The 19,082-nt window shown below is 44.3% G+C and overlaps 1 protein-coding gene and 1 non-coding gene across 2 annotated transcripts; one reads left to right on the top strand and one right to left on the bottom strand.

The window, feature by feature from the left end:
- Positions 1–293: 293 nt before the first annotated feature.
- Gjc1 (gap junction protein gamma 1) lies at positions 294–17,463 on the bottom strand. Its single transcript, XM_042673847.1, has 3 exons — positions 17,337–17,463; positions 4,540–4,606; positions 294–1,906 (listed from the first exon to the last, which is right to left on the bottom strand). Exon 3 carries the CDS (start codon positions 1,884–1,886, stop codon positions 696–698), a length of 1,191 nt encoding a protein of 396 aa, XP_042529781.1. The 5' UTR covers positions 1,887–1,906; positions 4,540–4,606; positions 17,337–17,463; the 3' UTR covers positions 294–695.
- Positions 5,064–5,200, top strand: LOC122103633. Its single transcript, XR_006146806.1, has one exon. It is a non-coding gene; the product is annotated as a small nucleolar RNA SNORA70 (small nucleolar RNA).
- Positions 17,464–19,082: the final 1,619 nt, after the last annotated feature.

Below are 19,082 nucleotides of genomic sequence, written 5' to 3' on the forward strand. Positions count from 1 at the left end.
AATCCTTCAGTGAATCCTTTACCTCCTTTAGAAACATTTTGTCAAAGAATGGCTACAACTCTAGTCACAGGATGAGATCCCAAGATTTCTCAGGTAAAGTGGGAAGATCCCGACCTCTTTATAAAGTGGACTGAAAACTGCTATCTCTTCTTTGCAAATCCTTACATACTTGTAACCTTTCTTGCAATATGAGAGGCACTTTTTATTCAGTGTAGCATCTATTAAAACTCTAAACCCAGGGTAGAATTTGCTAAACAAAGTAATTAAACACTAGCCTAACAAGCATTACTTATAAGGATTTTTTTTTACTTTTAATATAAAAAACTACAGCAGTCCAATATACAGATACAAAAAAAAGTTCTCATACTAAAAAAAAAAAAGGTCCCATAATACTGTACATACAAAAACTGTTCAACAAGAATGATTTAAATATATCTGTTCTTCTCTGGATATGGAAGACATGAATGTAAAGTTCTGCAACTGTATTATTGCTGAGAACATGTGCCCGGGAATACTGTGTTTCCCTCTCCCTACTCATCCCAGCCCCACCTTCAGAGTCCCCTGAGTTTGGATCATGAGCCAACAGCATCCCTGAAGATAACCAGAGCCAAATGTTTACTCAATGGAAGTCATTATTCAGTGAGCCGTTGCTTACCATAAACTATGAAAAGCCCAAGTTTTAAGCCCAGCCAAGATTAAATCCAGACGGAGGTCTTCCCATCCCCCGATTTACTACTACCACTACTTTTGTTAGACCCAGCTTTGGACCCCACTTTGGCCTTTTTTTCCCGAGGACCATGGGGGTTGTTTTGGTGATGATAGGCCTGAATTGCTAGATCCAAGCGTTCCTGAGCCATTCTGATCTCCCGCTGCAGTGTCTCCAGATCAGCTGGGAGGTGCTCCTCATGGCTGCCATACTGCTGTTCCTGGGCAATGTTGGCTTTGTTTTGCTTGTAGGCAATCTTAGCATTGGACAATTCAGTGTACTGGATTTGATCTGGTTTGACAGCAATGTTATAGCCAGGGGGAGCAGATGGGGTATTCCATGTGAAAGGATAATTATAAGCACCCGGATCTTCAAGTTCCCTCCTCTTACTGTTTAGTGAGTCTCGAATGGTCCCAAACCCTAAATGAAGCATCTCCCAAATATTAAGCAATAGGCAGAGGCCTGTAACACCATACATTATCAGAAGGAAGATTGTCTTTTCAGTGGGTCTAGAAATAAAACAGTCTATCTTGTGAGGGCAAGGAAATCTGCTGCACACATAAAATGGGTGGACTTGGAAGCCATACAGGAAATATTGTCCTATTAGGAAACCCACCTCAAAGACAGTCCTTGCCAGCAACTGCAACACATAGATTTTCATGAGCCCATCCTCCCGAATCCGTCGTCGGCCATCATGCTTGGGTTTTGGCTGGCTCTGCTCTTTATTTTCTTTTTCACTTTCTAATTCCATTTCTGGATACATCATGGGATCCTCTTCATGGTCCTCTTCTGTTTCTTCCAGAGCCCGATGTTGTTTCCAACGCATTGCATAGGGTTTGCTCCGAGCTGCCTTCTTGTCTGCCTCACCATGCTCCATTTTGGCAATCTTATGAATGGCATAGCCCAGGTACATCACAGAGGGAGTTGCCACCAAGATGATCTGGAACACCCAGAAGCGCACATGGGAGAGAGGTGCAAAGGCATCATAGCAGACATTCTCACAGCCTGGCTGTTCTGTATTACACACAAATTTGCTTTGTTCATCATAGTAGATGGATTCTCCTCCTACAGCTGTTAGGACAATCCGGAAAACAATCAACACAGTGAGCCAGATCTTCCCTACAAACGTAGAATGGTTGTGGATCTCCTCTAGCAGGCGAGTCAGGAAGCTCCAACTCATGGTGCTCCAATTGAGTTGCCCTGATAAAAGTGGGAAAGTACCAAGGGAAAAGTCAACAAGTATTAAAAAGTTATTTTGGAAAGGGTGGAATGTGTGTGCTTGGAATTGGGCACTAGGGCTTTGCACATGGTGGGCTTGTGTACCAACACTGAGTTAGCCCCAACAAATACTAAAACCTCAACAATATACATTTTAAATCATGAGATTTCTAGGAAGTACTCCTTTGCATACTTGAAATTTAAAAGCAAAGTGAAATAATTTAGAGAACGGAGTAGTACTGGGTCTTTTTTTTTTTTTGTCGGTCATGGGGCTTGAACTCTGGGCCTGGGCACTGTCCCTCAGCTCTTCAGCTCAAGGCTAGCGCTCTACCACTTGAGCCACAGCACCACTTCCAGTTTTCTGGTGATTTATTGGAGATAAGAGTCTCAGGGGCTTCCTGCCTGGGCTGGCTTTGAACCATGATCCTCAGATCTCAGCCTCCTGAGCAGTTAGGATTACAGGTGTGAGCCACCGGCACCAGGCACTACTGGGTCTTCAACTCAGGATCTTGTTTTCACTTGGCTTTTTCATTCAAGGGTAGTACTCTACTACTTGGGCCACCATTCTACTTCCAGCTTAACTGGAGATGAATGTCTCAATGACTTTTTTTTTTTTTTTTGGTCGGTTGTGGGGACTGGACTCTGAGCCTGGGTATTGTCCCTCAGCTGTTCAGCTTAAAGCTAGCACTCTACCACTTGAACCACAGTGCCACTTCCAGCTTTTTCTGTTTATGTGGTGCTGAGGAATTGAACCCAGGGTGTCATGCATGCAAGGCAAGCACTTTACCACTGAGCCACCTTCCCAGCCCCTCAATGACTTTTTTTAAAAAATCTGGGCTGGCTTTGAACCTTAATTCTCAAATCTCAGCCTCTTGACTAGCTAGGATTACGGATGTAAGTCACCAGCTTCTGGCAAACACGTGTTCAATACCTGTCTTACTACTCTTAGGTAGGACAATTCACCTTAATCTACAAATACTTATTTGGACTTACAGAATCCTAAAAAAGATCTGGTTTAAAAATAAATGGTGGGCTGGGGTAAAGTCTCACAGACTTTCCTGCCCGGTCTGGCTTTGAACCATAATCCTCAGATCTCAGCCTCTTGAGTAGCTAGGATTACAGGCATGAGCCACTGGCACCACCCAGCTCCATGAGACTCTTATCTCCAAGAAACCACTCAGAAAACCAGAAGTGGTGCTGTGGTTCAAGTGATAGAGCTCTTGCCTTTAGCTGAAGAGCTGAGGGATAGCACCCAGGCCCAGAGTTCAAGCCCCACAACTGACAAAAAAGAAGAAAAAAGAAAAAGAAAAAAGTTCCAAGTCCAAGCTATGCTTCTGACCCATGTGAGCTAGCATTAAAAATCTTCACATAAGCATTTTAGCTGGTATCAGTGGCTTACACCTATACTCCATACTCATAGTTACTCAGAGGCTGAGCTCTGAGAATTACAGTTCAAAGCCAGGCAAAAAAGTTCATGAGACTTTTATCTCCAATCAACCAGCAAAAAGCCAGAAGTGGAGGTATGTCAGTCTTAGCTTTAAGCAAAAACGCCAAGCAAGAGCATAAATAAGTAAGAGTAAATTATAGGTCTCATAGAGATAACTTCTCAGATATAGTACACTAGGCCTTTTACATATATTAGTATTTCATAAGACCTACAGAATTTTGTGAGATATAGATAAAAACATACAAGTACAGCCATATGTAGACCATCATTAAAATCATAAAGAGGATTCTTGGACTAGACTTCACTGTGAAGTAGCTTATTAGGAAGCATATATTTTGGAACAGCTGACAAAGTGTTAAAAGGAATTAAGGAGGGGCTGGGAATGTGGCTTCCTGATAGAGTGCTTGCTTAGCATGCACAAAGCCCTGGGATTGACTCCTCAGTACCACATAAACAGAAAAAGCTGGAATTGGCACTGCGGTTCAAGTAGTAGAGTGCTAGCCTTGATCCCAAAAAAAAGGAATTGAGATGGTACAGCACAGCACAGAAACAACTAGCAGTGATCAAGACTAAAAGACAGAAACTAGGAAGAGACTCCCAAGTTAGGCTGCACAGCAACAGGTTCTGGTGAATGTTCTTATAGTAAACATTATAATCCCATCTGTATTTGCTTATTGGAGATGTCAAAAAGTGTTTGCAAAGCTGTACTGTGAGGACATTAAGTCTAATCAAGAGACAAATCTATTTTAAAACAAAATTTTATTTTATTCATTTCTTTAGATGGTACTGGGTTTGAACTTAGTACTTCATACCTGCTAGACAGGTGCTCTTCTGCTTGAATCATGCCCTCAAGCCTATTTTATTTTATATTAGATATGATCCTCCTGCCTCAGATTTCCAAGTGCTGGGATTACAGGCCTGCACCATCCCTCTCCAACAACCAGTGCCTGGTTCTAAAAGCAACATTTTAAAAGATAGTTTAATTCTAAGATTCCTAGACCTACTCTAGAATCAAGATTAAAACCACCTAAGTCAAATATGTGTAAAATGTGAAACCACTGAACCAAGTACAATTAGTCTTCTAACTTTTCCCTTCCCTCTCCCAGTTCATGTGCATAGATTGTAAATGTCTTGTCATCACCATCAAAGAAGTTTAAATTCACTTTACCTGTTATCCAGAACTTCTGTTACCCAAATTTTCTTAGAAAAATGATGTTTTGCTTGCAACTTTTTCTCTGGAAAGAAAAAGAAAAGAATAGGCCATAAATTTCCCACAGAAAACAACAAATCACTAAAATGCCATTCAGGAAGAAAAGCTTTTTATGAATCACAGCAACCAAGCAAAAATGAGATGGAGATACGCATGTCTTTGAACACCACTGTTTTCTCCTCTCAATATAAACAGTAGGAAAAATAGTGTGTAACAATGGCCTAAAGATTCTTTTTTTGGGGTCCGGTCATGGGGCCTGAACTCTGGGCCTGGGTGCTGTCCCTCAGCTCTTCAGCTCAAGGCTAGCACTCTACCACTTGAGCTGCAGCGCCACTTCCGGCTTTTTTCTTTTTGCTTATGTGGTGCTGAGGAATCGAACCAGGGCCTCAGGCATGCAAGGCAAGCGCTACCACTGAGCCACCTTCCCAGCCCCTAGCCTAAAGATTCTTAAGGCATTGTAGTCCAAAAAACTCTGATAGGATCTGCAGCCAAATAAGCCCACCAGATTCCTTTGCACATAGAAGCTGCTGTGCAATGGCTGCAAATAGCAAATAGCCTCCTTAGTAGTATACCTAGTCTGTTGTTTGTATGGTTGACCTAGAGGACCTTGAAGACAGAGCTTTCCAGTGAATATTTTTATCTTTAATCTTAAGCAATTTAGACATGAGAAAAGTCTGAAGGTGCCTTTGTGAAGTCCAGAAACAGTGGCCAGGTCATCATATCCAGCTGTACCAAGCTGCAGAATAAGAGTATGTGATTAGGCACAACACACGTACAATTTCAAGTTTCCTGACCACAAGAAGACCCATATTTTAAAGAAGTGGGACTTTATCAAGTTTATGTGGATGAATTTATAGACAAGGTAGCTCAGAAGCGGATGGCTCATCCTAGATGGCCATAGGGTCAAATATATTCCTAATCATGATACCCTGGGGATAAGTATCAAATCTTGCAATAATGAAAGGCTTGAACTGTGCTGTCCCTCCCTTTAATCCCACTAATAAATCTTGTATCCTCTCCAAAAGAAATTTTTATAGGGAATGACTAATTTATGAAAACCCAAAGTTGATGAATTCTGGTCACATATAGCGAGAAGCTAAAGCAGATGGAAGTGGTTGCTCACACCTGGTAAACCCACTGCCTTCAGAAGATAGAGGATCATGTTTGAGTCAGCCCAGGCAAAAAAGTTAAGACCCTATCTCAACCAGTAGCTGAACAACAGTGTGTGCCTATTAACATAGCTACAATGAAAACCAGGAGGATTGCAGTCCAGTACAGTTCTGGGCATAAACACATAAAAACTCAAAGTGCTACTCCCAAAATAGCTAAGGCAAAATGGGATAGGGGTATGGCTCAAACACCTCTAGCAAACACAAGTCCTTGAGTTCAAACCCTAGGATCATCAAAAAGAAAAGTGAAACTGGGCACTGGTTGCTCATGTTTGTAACCCTAGCTACTCAGGAGGCTCAGATCTGAGGATCACAGTTCAAAGCCAGTCCAGGCAGAAAAGTCCCTGAGACTGATCTCCAATTAACGACCAGAATTGGAAGTGGAGCTGTGGCTCTAAGTGATAGAGCGCTAGCCTTGAGCAAAAGAGCTCAGCCCAGCTCCAGGAGCTAGAGGAGAGAAAGACAGAAGAAAGAGAGGAGAGGAGAGAGAAGAAAGAGAGGAGAGGGGAGAGAGAGAGGAGAGAGAAGGTGAGAGAGAGGAGAGGGGGAGGAGAGGGAGAAAGGGAGAGGGAAGGGGGGAGAGGGGGAGAGAGGAAGAGAGAGGGAGGGAGAAGGAGAGAGAGGGAGGGAGAGGGAGAGAGGTCAAAACAGGGAAATTCTAGTAGATTTAAACCAGGTCACCACAAAGCTTTGCACACTCTTCACCCTGTGTGCCCGATTCCCTGGAGCAGCCAGTACCTCTCACTAGCATCAGAGCAGTCAAATAGGAGCAAGCTGTTTAGGAGCAAGCTGTTTAACTAAACACCCAACAGCTGGCTTAGTCACTGAGCCACCCTTCTTCCCTGGAGGTGGCTTACAGATTCAGCTGCTCACAAAGCCAGAGAAAGAAAACACCTGCATCGGTACTGTGATTTAAAAAAAAAAAAAAAAAAGCAAATTGCAGTATAAATTATTTCATTATCAGGTTCTGCCCAACTTTAAAAAGGTATGGCTAAAAGTCATCAATAAGATACCAAGTTGGTAAACCGGGTTTCAATGGCTCACACCTGTAATCCTAGCTACTCAGGAGGCTGATTTGAGGATCGCAGTTCAAAGCCAGCCCAGGCAGGAAAGCTCATGAGATTCTTATCTCCAATAAATCACCAGAAAACTGGAAGTGGTGCTGTGGCTCAAGTGGTAGAGTGCTAGCCTTGAGCTGAAGAGCTGAGGGACAACACCTAGGCCCAGAGTTCAAGCCCCATGACCAAAAAAAAAAAAAAAAAAGAAAAAGAAAAAGAAAAAAGATACCAGGTTGGTTTGTTTTTATTATTATTTAAAGTAATCCATGAGGGTTGGAAATGTGGCTTAGTGGTAGAGTGCTTGCCTAGTATGTATGAATGAAGCCCTGGGTTTGAGTCCTCAGTACCACACACAAACAGAAAAAGCTGGAAGTAGCACTGTAGCTCAAATGGTAGAGTGTTAGCCTTGAGCAAAAGCACCTCAGAAATAGTGCCCAGGCCCTGAGTTCAAGCCCTAGGACTAGAAAACAAAACAAACAAATAAAAACTGGAAATCTACTGTGGCTCAAAATGGTAGAGCAGTAGCCTTGAGCAAAAGAGCTCCAGGACAGTGCCCAAGCCCTAAGTTCAAGCCCCATGACTAATAAAAAAAATTTTTTTTTTAATGTACTACTGTTCTAAAGATTGTTCTTTTTATTTTATTTGTGTGTGCGTGTGTGCCTGTCCTTAGGCTTGAACTCAAGGTCTGGGTGCTGTCCCTATGCTTTTTGCTCAAGGCTAGTGCTCTACCATCTGAGTCAATACTCTTCTTCCAGGTTAAGTGGAGTTAAGAGTCTCATGGACTTTCCTGCCTGGGCTGGCTTCAAACCATTATCTGTGGATCTCAGCCTCTTGAGTAGTTAGGATTACAGGCATGAGCCCCAGTACCCAGCTCTATAAAGGTTATTTTTTCTTTGTTTTGTTTTTGTCCATCATGGGGCTTGAACTCACTGGGCACTGTCCCTGAGCTTTTGTGCTCAAGGCTTGTGCTCTACCACTTTGAGCCACAGCGCCCACTTCTGGTTTTGTGGTGGTTAATTGGAGATGAGACTCTCATGGACTTTCCTGTCCCAGCTGGCTTTAAACCACAGTCCTCAGATCTCAGCCCTCTGAGTACCTAGGGTTTGCAGGTGTGAGCTACCAGTGCTTGGCTCTATAAACCTTTTTTCTTTTTTTTTTTTGTTGATTGTGGGGCTTGAACTCTGGGCCTACGCACTGTTCCTCAGCTCTTCAGCTCAAAGCTAGCGCTCTACCACTTGAGCCATAGCACCACTTCTGACTTTTTCTGGTTTTTTTCTGTGGTTGCTGAGGAATCAAACCCAGGTCCTCATGCATGCGAGGCAAGTGCTCTACCACTGAGCCACCTTCCCAGCCCTCTATAAAGGTTTTATAAAAGCAAAAACAAATACAAATAGACCAGAATCAAGTTTTAACTTCCTAATTAAAAATGAAATCCATATAAAAATGGAACCCATTTTAATATTAAAATACTAATTTTTTTCTAAGCAAAAACAAAATCCAAGATGAACTAAAATTATCTAAAAAGAGCTATTCTTAACCTTAAATTTCATGAAACTGAGCCATAACAAGTACTGGACTAGGAGCCAAGAGATTTTTGGAATGTGATTCAGGAACCTCAGGAATCAGTTTCTTTCTACATTTTCATTTGTGAATTGGAGAATATCAAATTAGAAGATTTCTAAGGTATTTTATGTTAACATTTGCTGAAAAATTATATCCAGCACAGTAAAATTCATAAAACAACTGAAAAATATGTGGAATTCAGTCCTCCAGGGATAGGCAGGAAGCAAAGTAACAGAAGTAAAATTAAGCAATAAGACATTAATTTTTCAAAAAGACACTTTCCAAACAGTCATCCCAGAGAATTTATACTAGGATTGCACTAAAAACATTTCAATACTGACTCACCATGAGTCCAAGTATGCATTAACTATCTGTGTATCTCAGATTTTGGGTTTAGCAATCTATTAAGACTCATGTTAGTGACTCACAGCCCTGAATGAATCTACTTTATGTGCAGAGACAGGGAATCAATTAAAGGGTTTATAATGAAGTTTTGTTTAACTGGAACGTTTTAAGTGGAAGTTAATTCCACATGAATGATAATAGATGCTTAATAACTAGTTGGTGACAATTTCTAAGTAAAAGCATTATGGCAGCTAACTTGCAAATAGTAATCTACAAATCACAAACATGAAAACAACTTGTTTTCAAAAGAATTCCTGGCTATGGACAATGTTTGAAAAACTCAAAATATAATTTATCACAAATTAAATTTTATAACCATTTCAAAAGAGAATACTTTGAAATCTTGGCTCTATCAACCAACGAGGAAATAAAATGAACCATTGTGGGTAGAAGTGCCAATCTGTACTGGCAAAGAGCCATTGTACTTGAATACATGAACACTCAGGAACCAGCTGGAAAAGTATGGAAAACCTGGGATAATGCACCCTTTCACCATGTCTCCCAAGTGTGACTGTCTTCATTCAAGGACAGCATTGGTATACACATCCAAGACAGCCTAAGCTTACATCAAACCAAATGTCTGAAGAGTGTTCAGTCTAGAAAAATGAATGCCTTAAGACAAAAGTGCAGGCTGGGTGCCAGTGGCTTACACTTTAATCTAGCTACTCAGGAGGCTGAGGTCTAAGGATCATGGTTCTAAGCCAGCCCTGGCAGGAAAGTCCATGAGACTGTAATCTCCAATTAGCCACAATAAAACCAGAAGTGGTGTTGTGGCTCAAAGTGGTAGAGCACTAGCCTTCAGCAAAAAGGCTCAGGGACAGCACTCAGGCTCTGAGTTCAAGCCCCAGGACTGGAAAATAAATAAATTAAAAGTTAAAAACAATCTCTCTTTCTCTCCCTACCCTCCTCTCTATGTATATTCCAATTTTCACAAACTGAACATACTCATGTAAACAAGATGGAGATAAAGAGCAAAAATATAGCCAAGTGCTAGTTTACTCAAGCTACTCAAGAGGCTGTGATTTGAGGATCAAGATTCAAAGATAGTCCCAGCAGAAAAGCCCCTGAGATTCTTATCTCCAATGAATCTGCAAAAAAAAAAAAGAAAAAAAAGCTGGAAATAGAGGTAAGGTTCAAGGAGTACAGTACAAATTTTGAGCAGAAAAAGCCAAGTGAGAGTAAGAGGCCCTGAATTAAGCCCAAAACCAGTATCATAAAACAGTTTGAGGTCATAGGATTGAAGTTCAAAGACAGAAAAGGGCAAAAGAGTCAGAGACTTCATATAGAATTAGAAATGCTAGTCATGCCAGGGGCTGGTGGCTCATTCTTATACTCATAGTTACTCAGGAGGTTGATATCTGAGGATCAAGGTTCATGGCCAATTCTTTTTTTTTTTTTTTGGTTGGTCTCGGGGCTTGAACTCTTGGCCTGGGCACTGCCCCTCAGCTCTTCAGCTCAAGGCTAGCACTCTACCACTTGAGCTACAGCGCCACTTCCTGAGGATCAAGGTTCAAAGCCAGCCCAGACAGGAATATCTGTGAGACTCTTAGCTCCAATTAAACACTAGAAAACGAGAAATGGCACTGTGGCTCAAGTGGTAGAGCGCTCGTCTTGAGCTGAAGAGCTTAGGGACAGCATCCAGGCCCAGGGCTTTTCTTTATTTTCTATAATAGGCATGCATAGTTTGCAAATTTTTTACTATGCAACAAAAGCCCTCAGGAATTTCAGAGTACATTAGGGTACAAATTTCATAATATTTGCATATTTCATAAAGGCCTAATTAGGCAACAAATCAGAAAACAGCCTAACTATAATACCCAAGAGTTGCTAGAGACCAGATCTTGTTATTTATACTAGAAACTTCATATAATCTTTTGTACAGTTATTACACATCCTCTTGGATATAGAAGGTAGTACTTAATATAAAAAAATCTTTTCCATGGCTGGGAATGTGGCTTCGTGGTAGAGTGCTTGCCCTGCATGCATGAGGCCCTGGGTTTGATTCCTCAGCATCACATAAGCAGAAAAGGCCGGAAGTGGTACTGTGGCTCAAGTGGTAGAGCGCTAGCCTTGAGCTGAAGAGCTGAGGGACAGCGCCCAGGCCCAGATGTTCAGGCCCCACGACCAGACTCCCCCCTGCCCAATAAAAGTCTATTCCAGAGTAAAATACAAAGGGTCCAAAGAGTAATTTTTTTTTTTTTTGGTTGTGGAACTTGAACTCTGGGCCTGGGCGCTGTCCCTCAACTCTTCAGCTCAAGGCGAGCACTCTACCACTTTAGGTGCAGCGCCACTTCCGGTTTTCCAGTGGTTTATTGGAGATAAGAGTTTCATAGACTTTCCTGCCCCGGCTGGCTTTGAATTGAGATCCTCAGATCTCAGCCTCCTAAGTAGCTAGGATTACAGGCATGAGCCACCAGTGCTCAGCTTCAAAGAGTAATTTTTTATATTAATTGTACGGAAGGGCTTCCTTCTGAGATTTCTATAATGTGATATATGAATATGATGTACTTTGATCAATTTTACCTCCTCCATTACTCTTTCTTACCCAGAGAGTAGTTCTTTTTCTTTTCTTTTTTGTACCAGTCCTGAGGCTGGATGCTGTTCCTGAGCTTTTTTTTTTTTTGGGGGGGGGGGGGGGAATCAGTCATGGGTCTTGAACTCTGGGCCTGGGTGCTATCCCTCAGCTCTTCAGCTCAAGGTGAGCACTCTACCACTTGAGCCACAACTCCACTTCTGGTTTTCTGGTGGTTAATTGGAGATAAGAGTCTCAGGGACTTTCCTGCCCAGGCTGGCATTGAACCACAAACCTCAGATCTAGGATTACAGGCGTGAGCCACTGCTGCCCAGCCCTGAGTGGTCTCAGGACACAGCTCAAGTGGTAGATACCTGACTAGCAAGCTCAATGCCTTGAGTTCAAATCCCAATATACTAAAGACAAAATGGGTTACAGATAAAAATTTAGGAATAGCTGGGCATCGGTGGCTCACGCCTGTAGTCCTAGCTACCCAGGAGGCTGAGATCTGAGGATCGCGGTTCAATGCCAGCCTGGCAGGAAAGTCCCTGAGACTCTTATCTCCAATAAGCCACTCAGAAAACTGTAAGTGGCGCTGTGGCTCAAGTGGTAGAGCACTCACCTTGAGCTGAAGAGCTGAGGGACAGCACCCAGGCCCAGAGTTCAAGCCCCATGACCGAAAAAAAAATTTAGGAATAGTCAAAACACATATGGTAACTGAAGGCATGGAGTCGGTTAAGTTTTAGAGAAGAGAGCAAGACCAAGGATAGACTTATAACCATTAATTAATGCTCTGGCTGATAGGACAGTTGGCAAGGATCTGAGGAATAGCCAAACCCAGGAGATGGAAAACTTTGACTCCAAATAAACATCTACTCTAGATGGGCAATTAGGAATCCCAGGTCCAGGAATGAGTCAAAGGAATTCCCTAAAAATAGAGTCCAATTCTACTTTACCCTGAACATTCTCAAAAGGTATGTTATAACTCATCAGTTAAGCAACAATCGAGTTTAAATTAATAAGTCCTATAAAGACATCGATGGAAACAATCTGTGCAACTATGTGAGAATTTGAAAAGTTTATACATTAGAGAATAAGAATGGAATATGTGAAACTGGGCACGAATTGCTCACATATATAAACCTAGTAAAGTCTGTGAGATTCTTATCTCCAATTAAGAACAAAAACCCCAGAAGGGGAGCTGTGACTCAAGTGGTAGAGCAGTAGCCTTAATGACAAAAGCTTAAGGACAGCACCCAAGCCCAGAATTCGAGTCCCAGGACCGGCAAAAAAAAACCCAAAACCCAAAAACTAAAAAAAAAAAAAAACCCAAAAACCAGGGCACGGGGAGGGGTTGTTAATATAAAATGTACTCTTTTTCTTTAGAGAAAAATCATCAAATTATTCTGTTGTTGTTGTTTTTGGTCGGTCATGGGGCTTAAACTCTGGGCTTGGGCGCTGTCTCTGTACTCTTCAGCTCAAGGCAAGAGCTCTACCACTTGAGCCACAGCGCCACTTCCGGTTTTCTAGTGGTTTATTGGAGATAAGAGTCTCACAAACTTTCCTGCTTGGGCTGGCTTTGAACCATGATCTTCAGATCTCAAACTCCTGAGTAACTAGGATTAGAGGCGTGAGCCACCAGCGCCTGGCTCAAATTATTCTGAAACCTATAAAATTATTTTTTCCAAAGATTTCAGGTAACTTCCAAATTGCTAAGAAGTACTTTGAAGGAAAAACACACATAGTATTTATCTTTGCATCTTTACCTAGCTCAGTGCCAGATACTTATGCACCTGATTTTTGTTTTTTTTTGGGGGGGGGGGACTGGGGCTAAGAATATATTTCAGTGATATCATAGTTCCATGAAGCCCAGGTGTCCCACACCTGTAATCCCAGCACTTGGGGGTGTAAGCAGGAGGATCTAGAATTAGAGGCTAGCCTTAGATACAGAGATTGTCTACAAATCCCAAATAAAATTAAATCAAATTAAAATGCTATCTATAATTAAATATCTTATTTCAGAAAGACCTTTTGGGTAACATTTTTCTACAGATTTGAAAAATAAAATAGCCTTTGTGTTGGCAACCATATTCAGTCTTTGTAAAACACATGGATCCACTACTGCATGTAAATCAGAATTGACTATCTTGTCATTCACTTTTTTTTTTTTTTGGGGGGGGGGGGGTCGTGGGGGCTGAATTCTGGGCCTGGGCGCTGTCCCTCAGTTCTTCAGCTCAAGGCTAGCGCTCTACCACTTGAGCCACAGTACCACTTCCGGCTTTTTCTGCTTATGTGGTGCTGAGCAATCGAACCCAGGGCCTCATGCATGCAAGGCAAGCACTCTACAACTGAGCCACTTTCCCAGCCCCATACTTTTTGGCTTTTTTGGTAGCTAATTGGAGATAAGAGTTTCATAGGGCTTTCCTGCCCACACTGGCTTCGAACTGCAATCCTCAGATCTCAGCCCCTCTGAGTAGCTAGGATTACAGGCACCAGAGCCTAGGAAGGTATGGGGCTTGAACTCGGGGGCTAGGCAATGTCCCTGAGCTTTTGCACTCAAGGCTAACATTCTACCACCTTAAGCCTAGTCCAGTTTTCTGCTGGTTACATGGGAGATAAGAGTCTCATGGACTAGCTTCGAATTACAATCCTCAAACCTCAGACTCCTGAGTAGCTAGGATTACCAGCACTACCTGGTTAGGGTATGGTTTTATAAAGTGAATGATGTTACCTCTTTCTTTGCTCAATTTTTTTTCACCCAATATTTTTAATACCAGCCACATGTGTTAGGCATTAGTTCAGAAATAACTGTACCTCCTGTTGCACTTAACTATCCAGATTAATACATTTCTGTCTCTCTCACACAAACATACACACAGAGTCTTATTAATTTTGGAGTGAGTCAAATAAATAGTGGTTTTCTGTAACATCACTTTGCACTAGGAGTTAGGCACAGAATAACACGTATTTATTTATTTAAAGAATGGTGCTCTGGCCGGGCGCTGGTGGCTCACGCCTGTAATCCTAGCTACTCAGGAGGCTGAGATCTGAGGATCGCGGTTCAAAGCCAGCCCGGGCAGGAGAGACCGTGAGACTCCTATCTCCAATAAACCACCAGAAAACTGGAAGTGGCGCTGTAGCTCAAGTGGTAGAGCGCTTGCCTTGAGCTGAAGAGCTGAGGGACAGCGCCCAGGCCCTGAGTTCAAGCCCCACGACAAAAAAAAAAAAAAAAAAGAATGGTGCTCTGGATTTTAATTATGTATCTTGTATTTTAAGATCTATATTACTGAGTTCATAGGTGATCCCAGAACTGGATGGGAAGGACCAATAATCAGAGACAGAAGCCTGCATTCCTACTCTCTAGCTGATGTATACAGTTATAAAACCAACAAAAAGGACTGGGAATGTGGCTTAGTGGTAGAGTGCTTGCCTAGCATGCATGAAACCCTGGGTTCGATTCTTAAGCACTACATAAACAGAAAAAGCTTGAAGTGGTACCGTGGTTCAAGTGGTAAGAGGGCTAATCTTGAGCAAAAGAAGCTCAGGGACAGTACCTCAACCCTGAGTTCAAGCCCCAGGACAGGCAAACAAAACAGACCAGCTGGGATGCCAGGTGCTTTGTAATCCTGGCTACTCAGGAGCCTGAGATCTGGATCAAGGTTTGAAACCAGCCAGGCAGGAAAAGCAAAAAGCACAGCTGTGGCTCAAGTGGTAGAGGACTAGCCTTGAGAAAAAAAAAAAAAAGCTCAGCTCAGGGACAGCACCTAGGCTCTGCGTTCAAGCCTAAAGACTGGCACACATTAAAAAACAAACAAACAAAGAGCCAGGCACCAGTGGCTCACGCCTGTAATCCTAGCTACTCAGGAGGCTGAGATCTGAGGATCCTGGTTCAAAGCCAGCCTGGGCAGGAAACTCCGTGAGACTCTTATCTCCAATAAACCACTAGAAAAGCGGAAGTGGTGCTGTGGCTCAAGTGGTAGAACGCTCGCCTTGAGCTGAAGAGCGCAGGGACAGCGTCCAAGCCCAGAGTTCAAGCCCCATGACTGACAAAAAACAAACAAACAAAAAACTAAGAGCACCAGGTGCCCATGGCTCACACCTGTTATCTTACCTACTCAAGGAGGCTGAGATTTCAGGATCCGGTATAGCAAAGTCCATCGAGACTTTTATCCCTATTTTAACCCACTAAAGGTTTGGAGCTATGGCTCCAGTGGTAAGAGATAGGTTAACTTCTTAACTCCTCTACATCAAAGGCTAAAACTACACTAGCTCCATGAAGTGAATAAAGACAGGATCTTGCTATGTATCCCAAACTGGGGGTACATTTAATATCCTCCTGTAATCCAGAAGGCCGTAATTTCTGCCTTCCAAGTACCACCTTGTTTGAACAGAGAGCAAGTAGATACCATTCTATACAAGCTATAAAGTGGTGTTTGAAATATGTTGGGGAAATGCACAATGGTTTAAGACAAGCAGAAAGTAGTATCAAACCATTACAAATCAGAACACACATTTACAAATTTTCCATATAACTTCTATGTCTTCTCTTCAAAGTGTCCTTTGCCTACAGAACTCGGAACACAAAGAACCGGTGAACACTTTTCCCAACCTACACAGGAAAACATCGTCTCTCAAAAACAAAAACTAGCAAAAATGAACAACTTGTTTACCAGAGCTTTTTGCCTTTTACAAAGAAAAGTTAGTGCATGTTTCTTTCATTCTAAAATAATCTAAAGCAACTACAATATAAGTTTCTGCCCTGTTCACAAAAGAAATTGGCAAATTTAACCATAATTCATGTTTTTAAATCAAGAATCCTACAATTAAGCTTGTGAGTTTGTAGGGTTCTTTTTTCTTTTTGCACTATTGTTTCGGGGGGAGGGGGAAGAATTTGATTCAAAAATTGCATGATTAATCCTTTTCCCTTTAGATATGAATTTACTATAGCTATGCTGTTATCTGCTTATCATTAGAGCATTAAAATCTTTCATTCATAAGGCTTGATGTTATAACGTTTTCACAAATATTCACGTTTAGGGATACACAAACATAACTTTAGGCTTATCGGACAAGAGAACACTTTATTGTAACTTAATTAACACGATTTCACCGAGACTACATGCGACCAAAATAAATCGTGAGCATAATGAAATCGACCTGAACAGTTCCTCAAATGAATTCCTTCAAATTCCCTCAAATGAATAAAGCCAAATTCGCCCGCTTCGCAAAGAAAACGCAATCCAAATCAAACAATCGCAAAAAAAAAAAAAAATATTAAAAGAGGAGTGGGGAGGGACTCAAAAATCTATAAACAACGCAGCCAGCCAACCTGCCTTCAAAGCCGACCCACCTTCAAAGCCTTAGCGCCTTCTCTCAATTTTGAATCTGGACACTCGAGGAAGAACAATCAAGAACCCACACACACACACACTATGCTCCAAAAGTTTCCCTAAGTGAAGGAAAAGTCATCTCAAGCGCCATCAATCTGAAAGCAGGGAGCCCGGTCTTCCCGCCCAGGTCCCGCTTCCAGCCTTCGAACTAAAACTCCTCGTTCGCTACCTGGGCGTGAGGCGGGAATCGGGACGCGGCTGGTGGCGCCGGAGCCCAACGAAGCCGCATGCCGCCCGCCGCGAAGGCAGGGGCCGCGGTCCGCAGACAAAGACCCGCCGCCCAGCGCCCGGCCGCCCGGGCGGCCCTCCGCTCCCAACCGCTCCGAGGACCTGCCCGGGGAGCGCCGCCACCGCCCCGGCCCCCTGGCCGAGCCCCCCCAACCCCCCCAGGCCGTTTCCCTCCCAATTTGAGAGCCGCGCGCCCGGGGACAAAGCGAGGGCGGGCGGGAGGCGCGCCGGCGGGACACGGGGCGGCGACGGGGCTCGGCGGGAACCCCTAGCAGCGCCCCTCTCCGGTCCCCGGGCTGGTTCCTCCCCGGACACCGCCTCCCGCTCTCCTCGGCCCCTTTCCAGGGCTCCCTTCGAGTGCTCCCAGCCGTCCCCGAGCCCCGCCCCAGCCCGCTTCCCCTCAGCCAGCGCTGCGGCGGCCGCTCCTCACCGGGCGGCGGGGGTCCCCGGAGCCGCCTCCTCCGCCGGGCCTCGGCCCGTCCCGCCGGCCGCCGCCTCATGGGCCCCGCGTCGCCATCTCCTTCGTCGCCACCCTCGTCTCTCCTCCGCCACCACCGCCTCGGTCTCCAACCCAGGCTGGAGCCGCTCCCGCCGCCGCCGTCACCCCCGCTCCCGCTCCCGCCGCCGGGACCCGCGGGGAGGCGCCTGCGCACTACGCGCCGCGGTGGGGGCGGGGGCGTCCCGCCGCGGCCTGGGAGTAGGGGGCGCGCGGGCTCGTGGCGCTCGCGCGGGAGGGAGGGGGCACCCCGGAGCGCGCGGGCCGGAGCGCGGGCGCCAACTTTCCGGGGTCGGGGCCGCGTGCGTTCCCGGGAGGTCCTGGACGCGGTGGTGGCAGCAGCACGTGTAGCGGACCCCCACCCGCGTGGGGTTCGGAGCCCGGGTGGGGGCGGGCTCGGAGTCTCTCCCCACCCCACCCCCCTTTTCCCGGGCCGAGCTTCGGAGGCGGCGGCCGGCTAACGGCGCGAAGAGGACCCGCCCTACCTGGGCACCCTGGCTAGGGTCGACGACCCCAGCGTTGGGGGGTGCGCTCCCTGCCGAGTGTTCGTTCACCCGGGACGCCGAGGGCTGCGCGAACTCGAGGATCGCACACTCCCTCGGTGGATCAACCACCCTGGCTTCCTTAAATCATGGCTTTTCCTGGCTTTCCAGATACTTTTGAGGTCCTGGACTTCTCGGATTAGCAGGACCCTAATAGGCCATTTCCTCTTAACTCCTTGTAGCCCAGCAGGATCCCAAAGGACTTTTTTTTTTTTTTTTTAAGTTTTGCATGCATAGGCATCCTCCTAGTTTAAACTACGGGTTAAGAAGCGGAAACTCCCCTGGTGCTGTAAGTTTAAGAATGAGACTTGTGGGAAGAGATGATGCGGGAAGACTTTCCCCGGTAGGAGGCTGACCAATGCCTTTGTCCCTGGATGACAGCATTGGCCCTTTGCGGTAGAGCAAAAATTAAGCTCCTAGAGGTGAGCTAGGACTTTGGTTCAGGTCAGACTTCTCTCGAAGCCCAGCCAAGGCTAATCAACAAGTTGAGGACCTGGGGGCATCTGGCCCGCTGACAAATTTTGTATAGTGTTTTCCAAAATTACGAATTGACAAAATATTTTAAATCCCGATTTCTGGCTTCTCAGAAAAGTCAAGTCGCTATTTTTCCCCCCGTGGCAGGTACTTCTGGATCACCGTTTGGTTTATTCTGAGCAGGCACTGCCACCACTGTTTGAATCCTTTGCCGCTGAGTATTAGCGCTCTCCTGGTATTTATTAGCGATTCTCCTGGTCTGCCTGTCCCATCCTGTTACAGCTGTAGAGGATTAAAATGACAAGTAGAAAGACCCAGTAAAATAAATGCTTGCTTGACGTTTGCAAGGCCCTGGGTTTAACCCTTACACCAAAAAACGAATACATATATACGTGTGTGTGTAAATGTATAGAATAAGATAGCACAAGAGGCATCACTGTCAACGTTTTAATTGTCACAGTTTTAATTGTAATATGTATATTGGTACAAACTCAGTATCTACTAAAGCCAAATCTATGAATACACTACAAAAATCCCATAAAAAGTCCCAAGAAATATGTTCAAATGTTCATCAAAATACTTGTGTGTGTGTGATGTTTAAATGTTCACCAAAATACTTGTGTGTGCACGCACACACACACGTATGTCGCACACACACACGTAT

The sequence above is a fragment of the Dipodomys spectabilis genome, unplaced genomic scaffold (assembly GCF_019054845.1).
Source record: "Dipodomys spectabilis isolate Male_0828 unplaced genomic scaffold, ASM1905484v1 ptg000018l, whole genome shotgun sequence".
Lineage (NCBI taxonomy): Eukaryota > Metazoa > Chordata > Mammalia > Rodentia > Heteromyidae > Dipodomys > Dipodomys spectabilis.

Excerpts from the sequence above, each read along its gene's own strand:
- Gjc1 (XM_042673847.1), bottom strand. The coding sequence starts at position 1,886 with ATGAGTTGGAGCTTCCTGACTCGCCTGCTAGAGGAGATCCACAACCAT.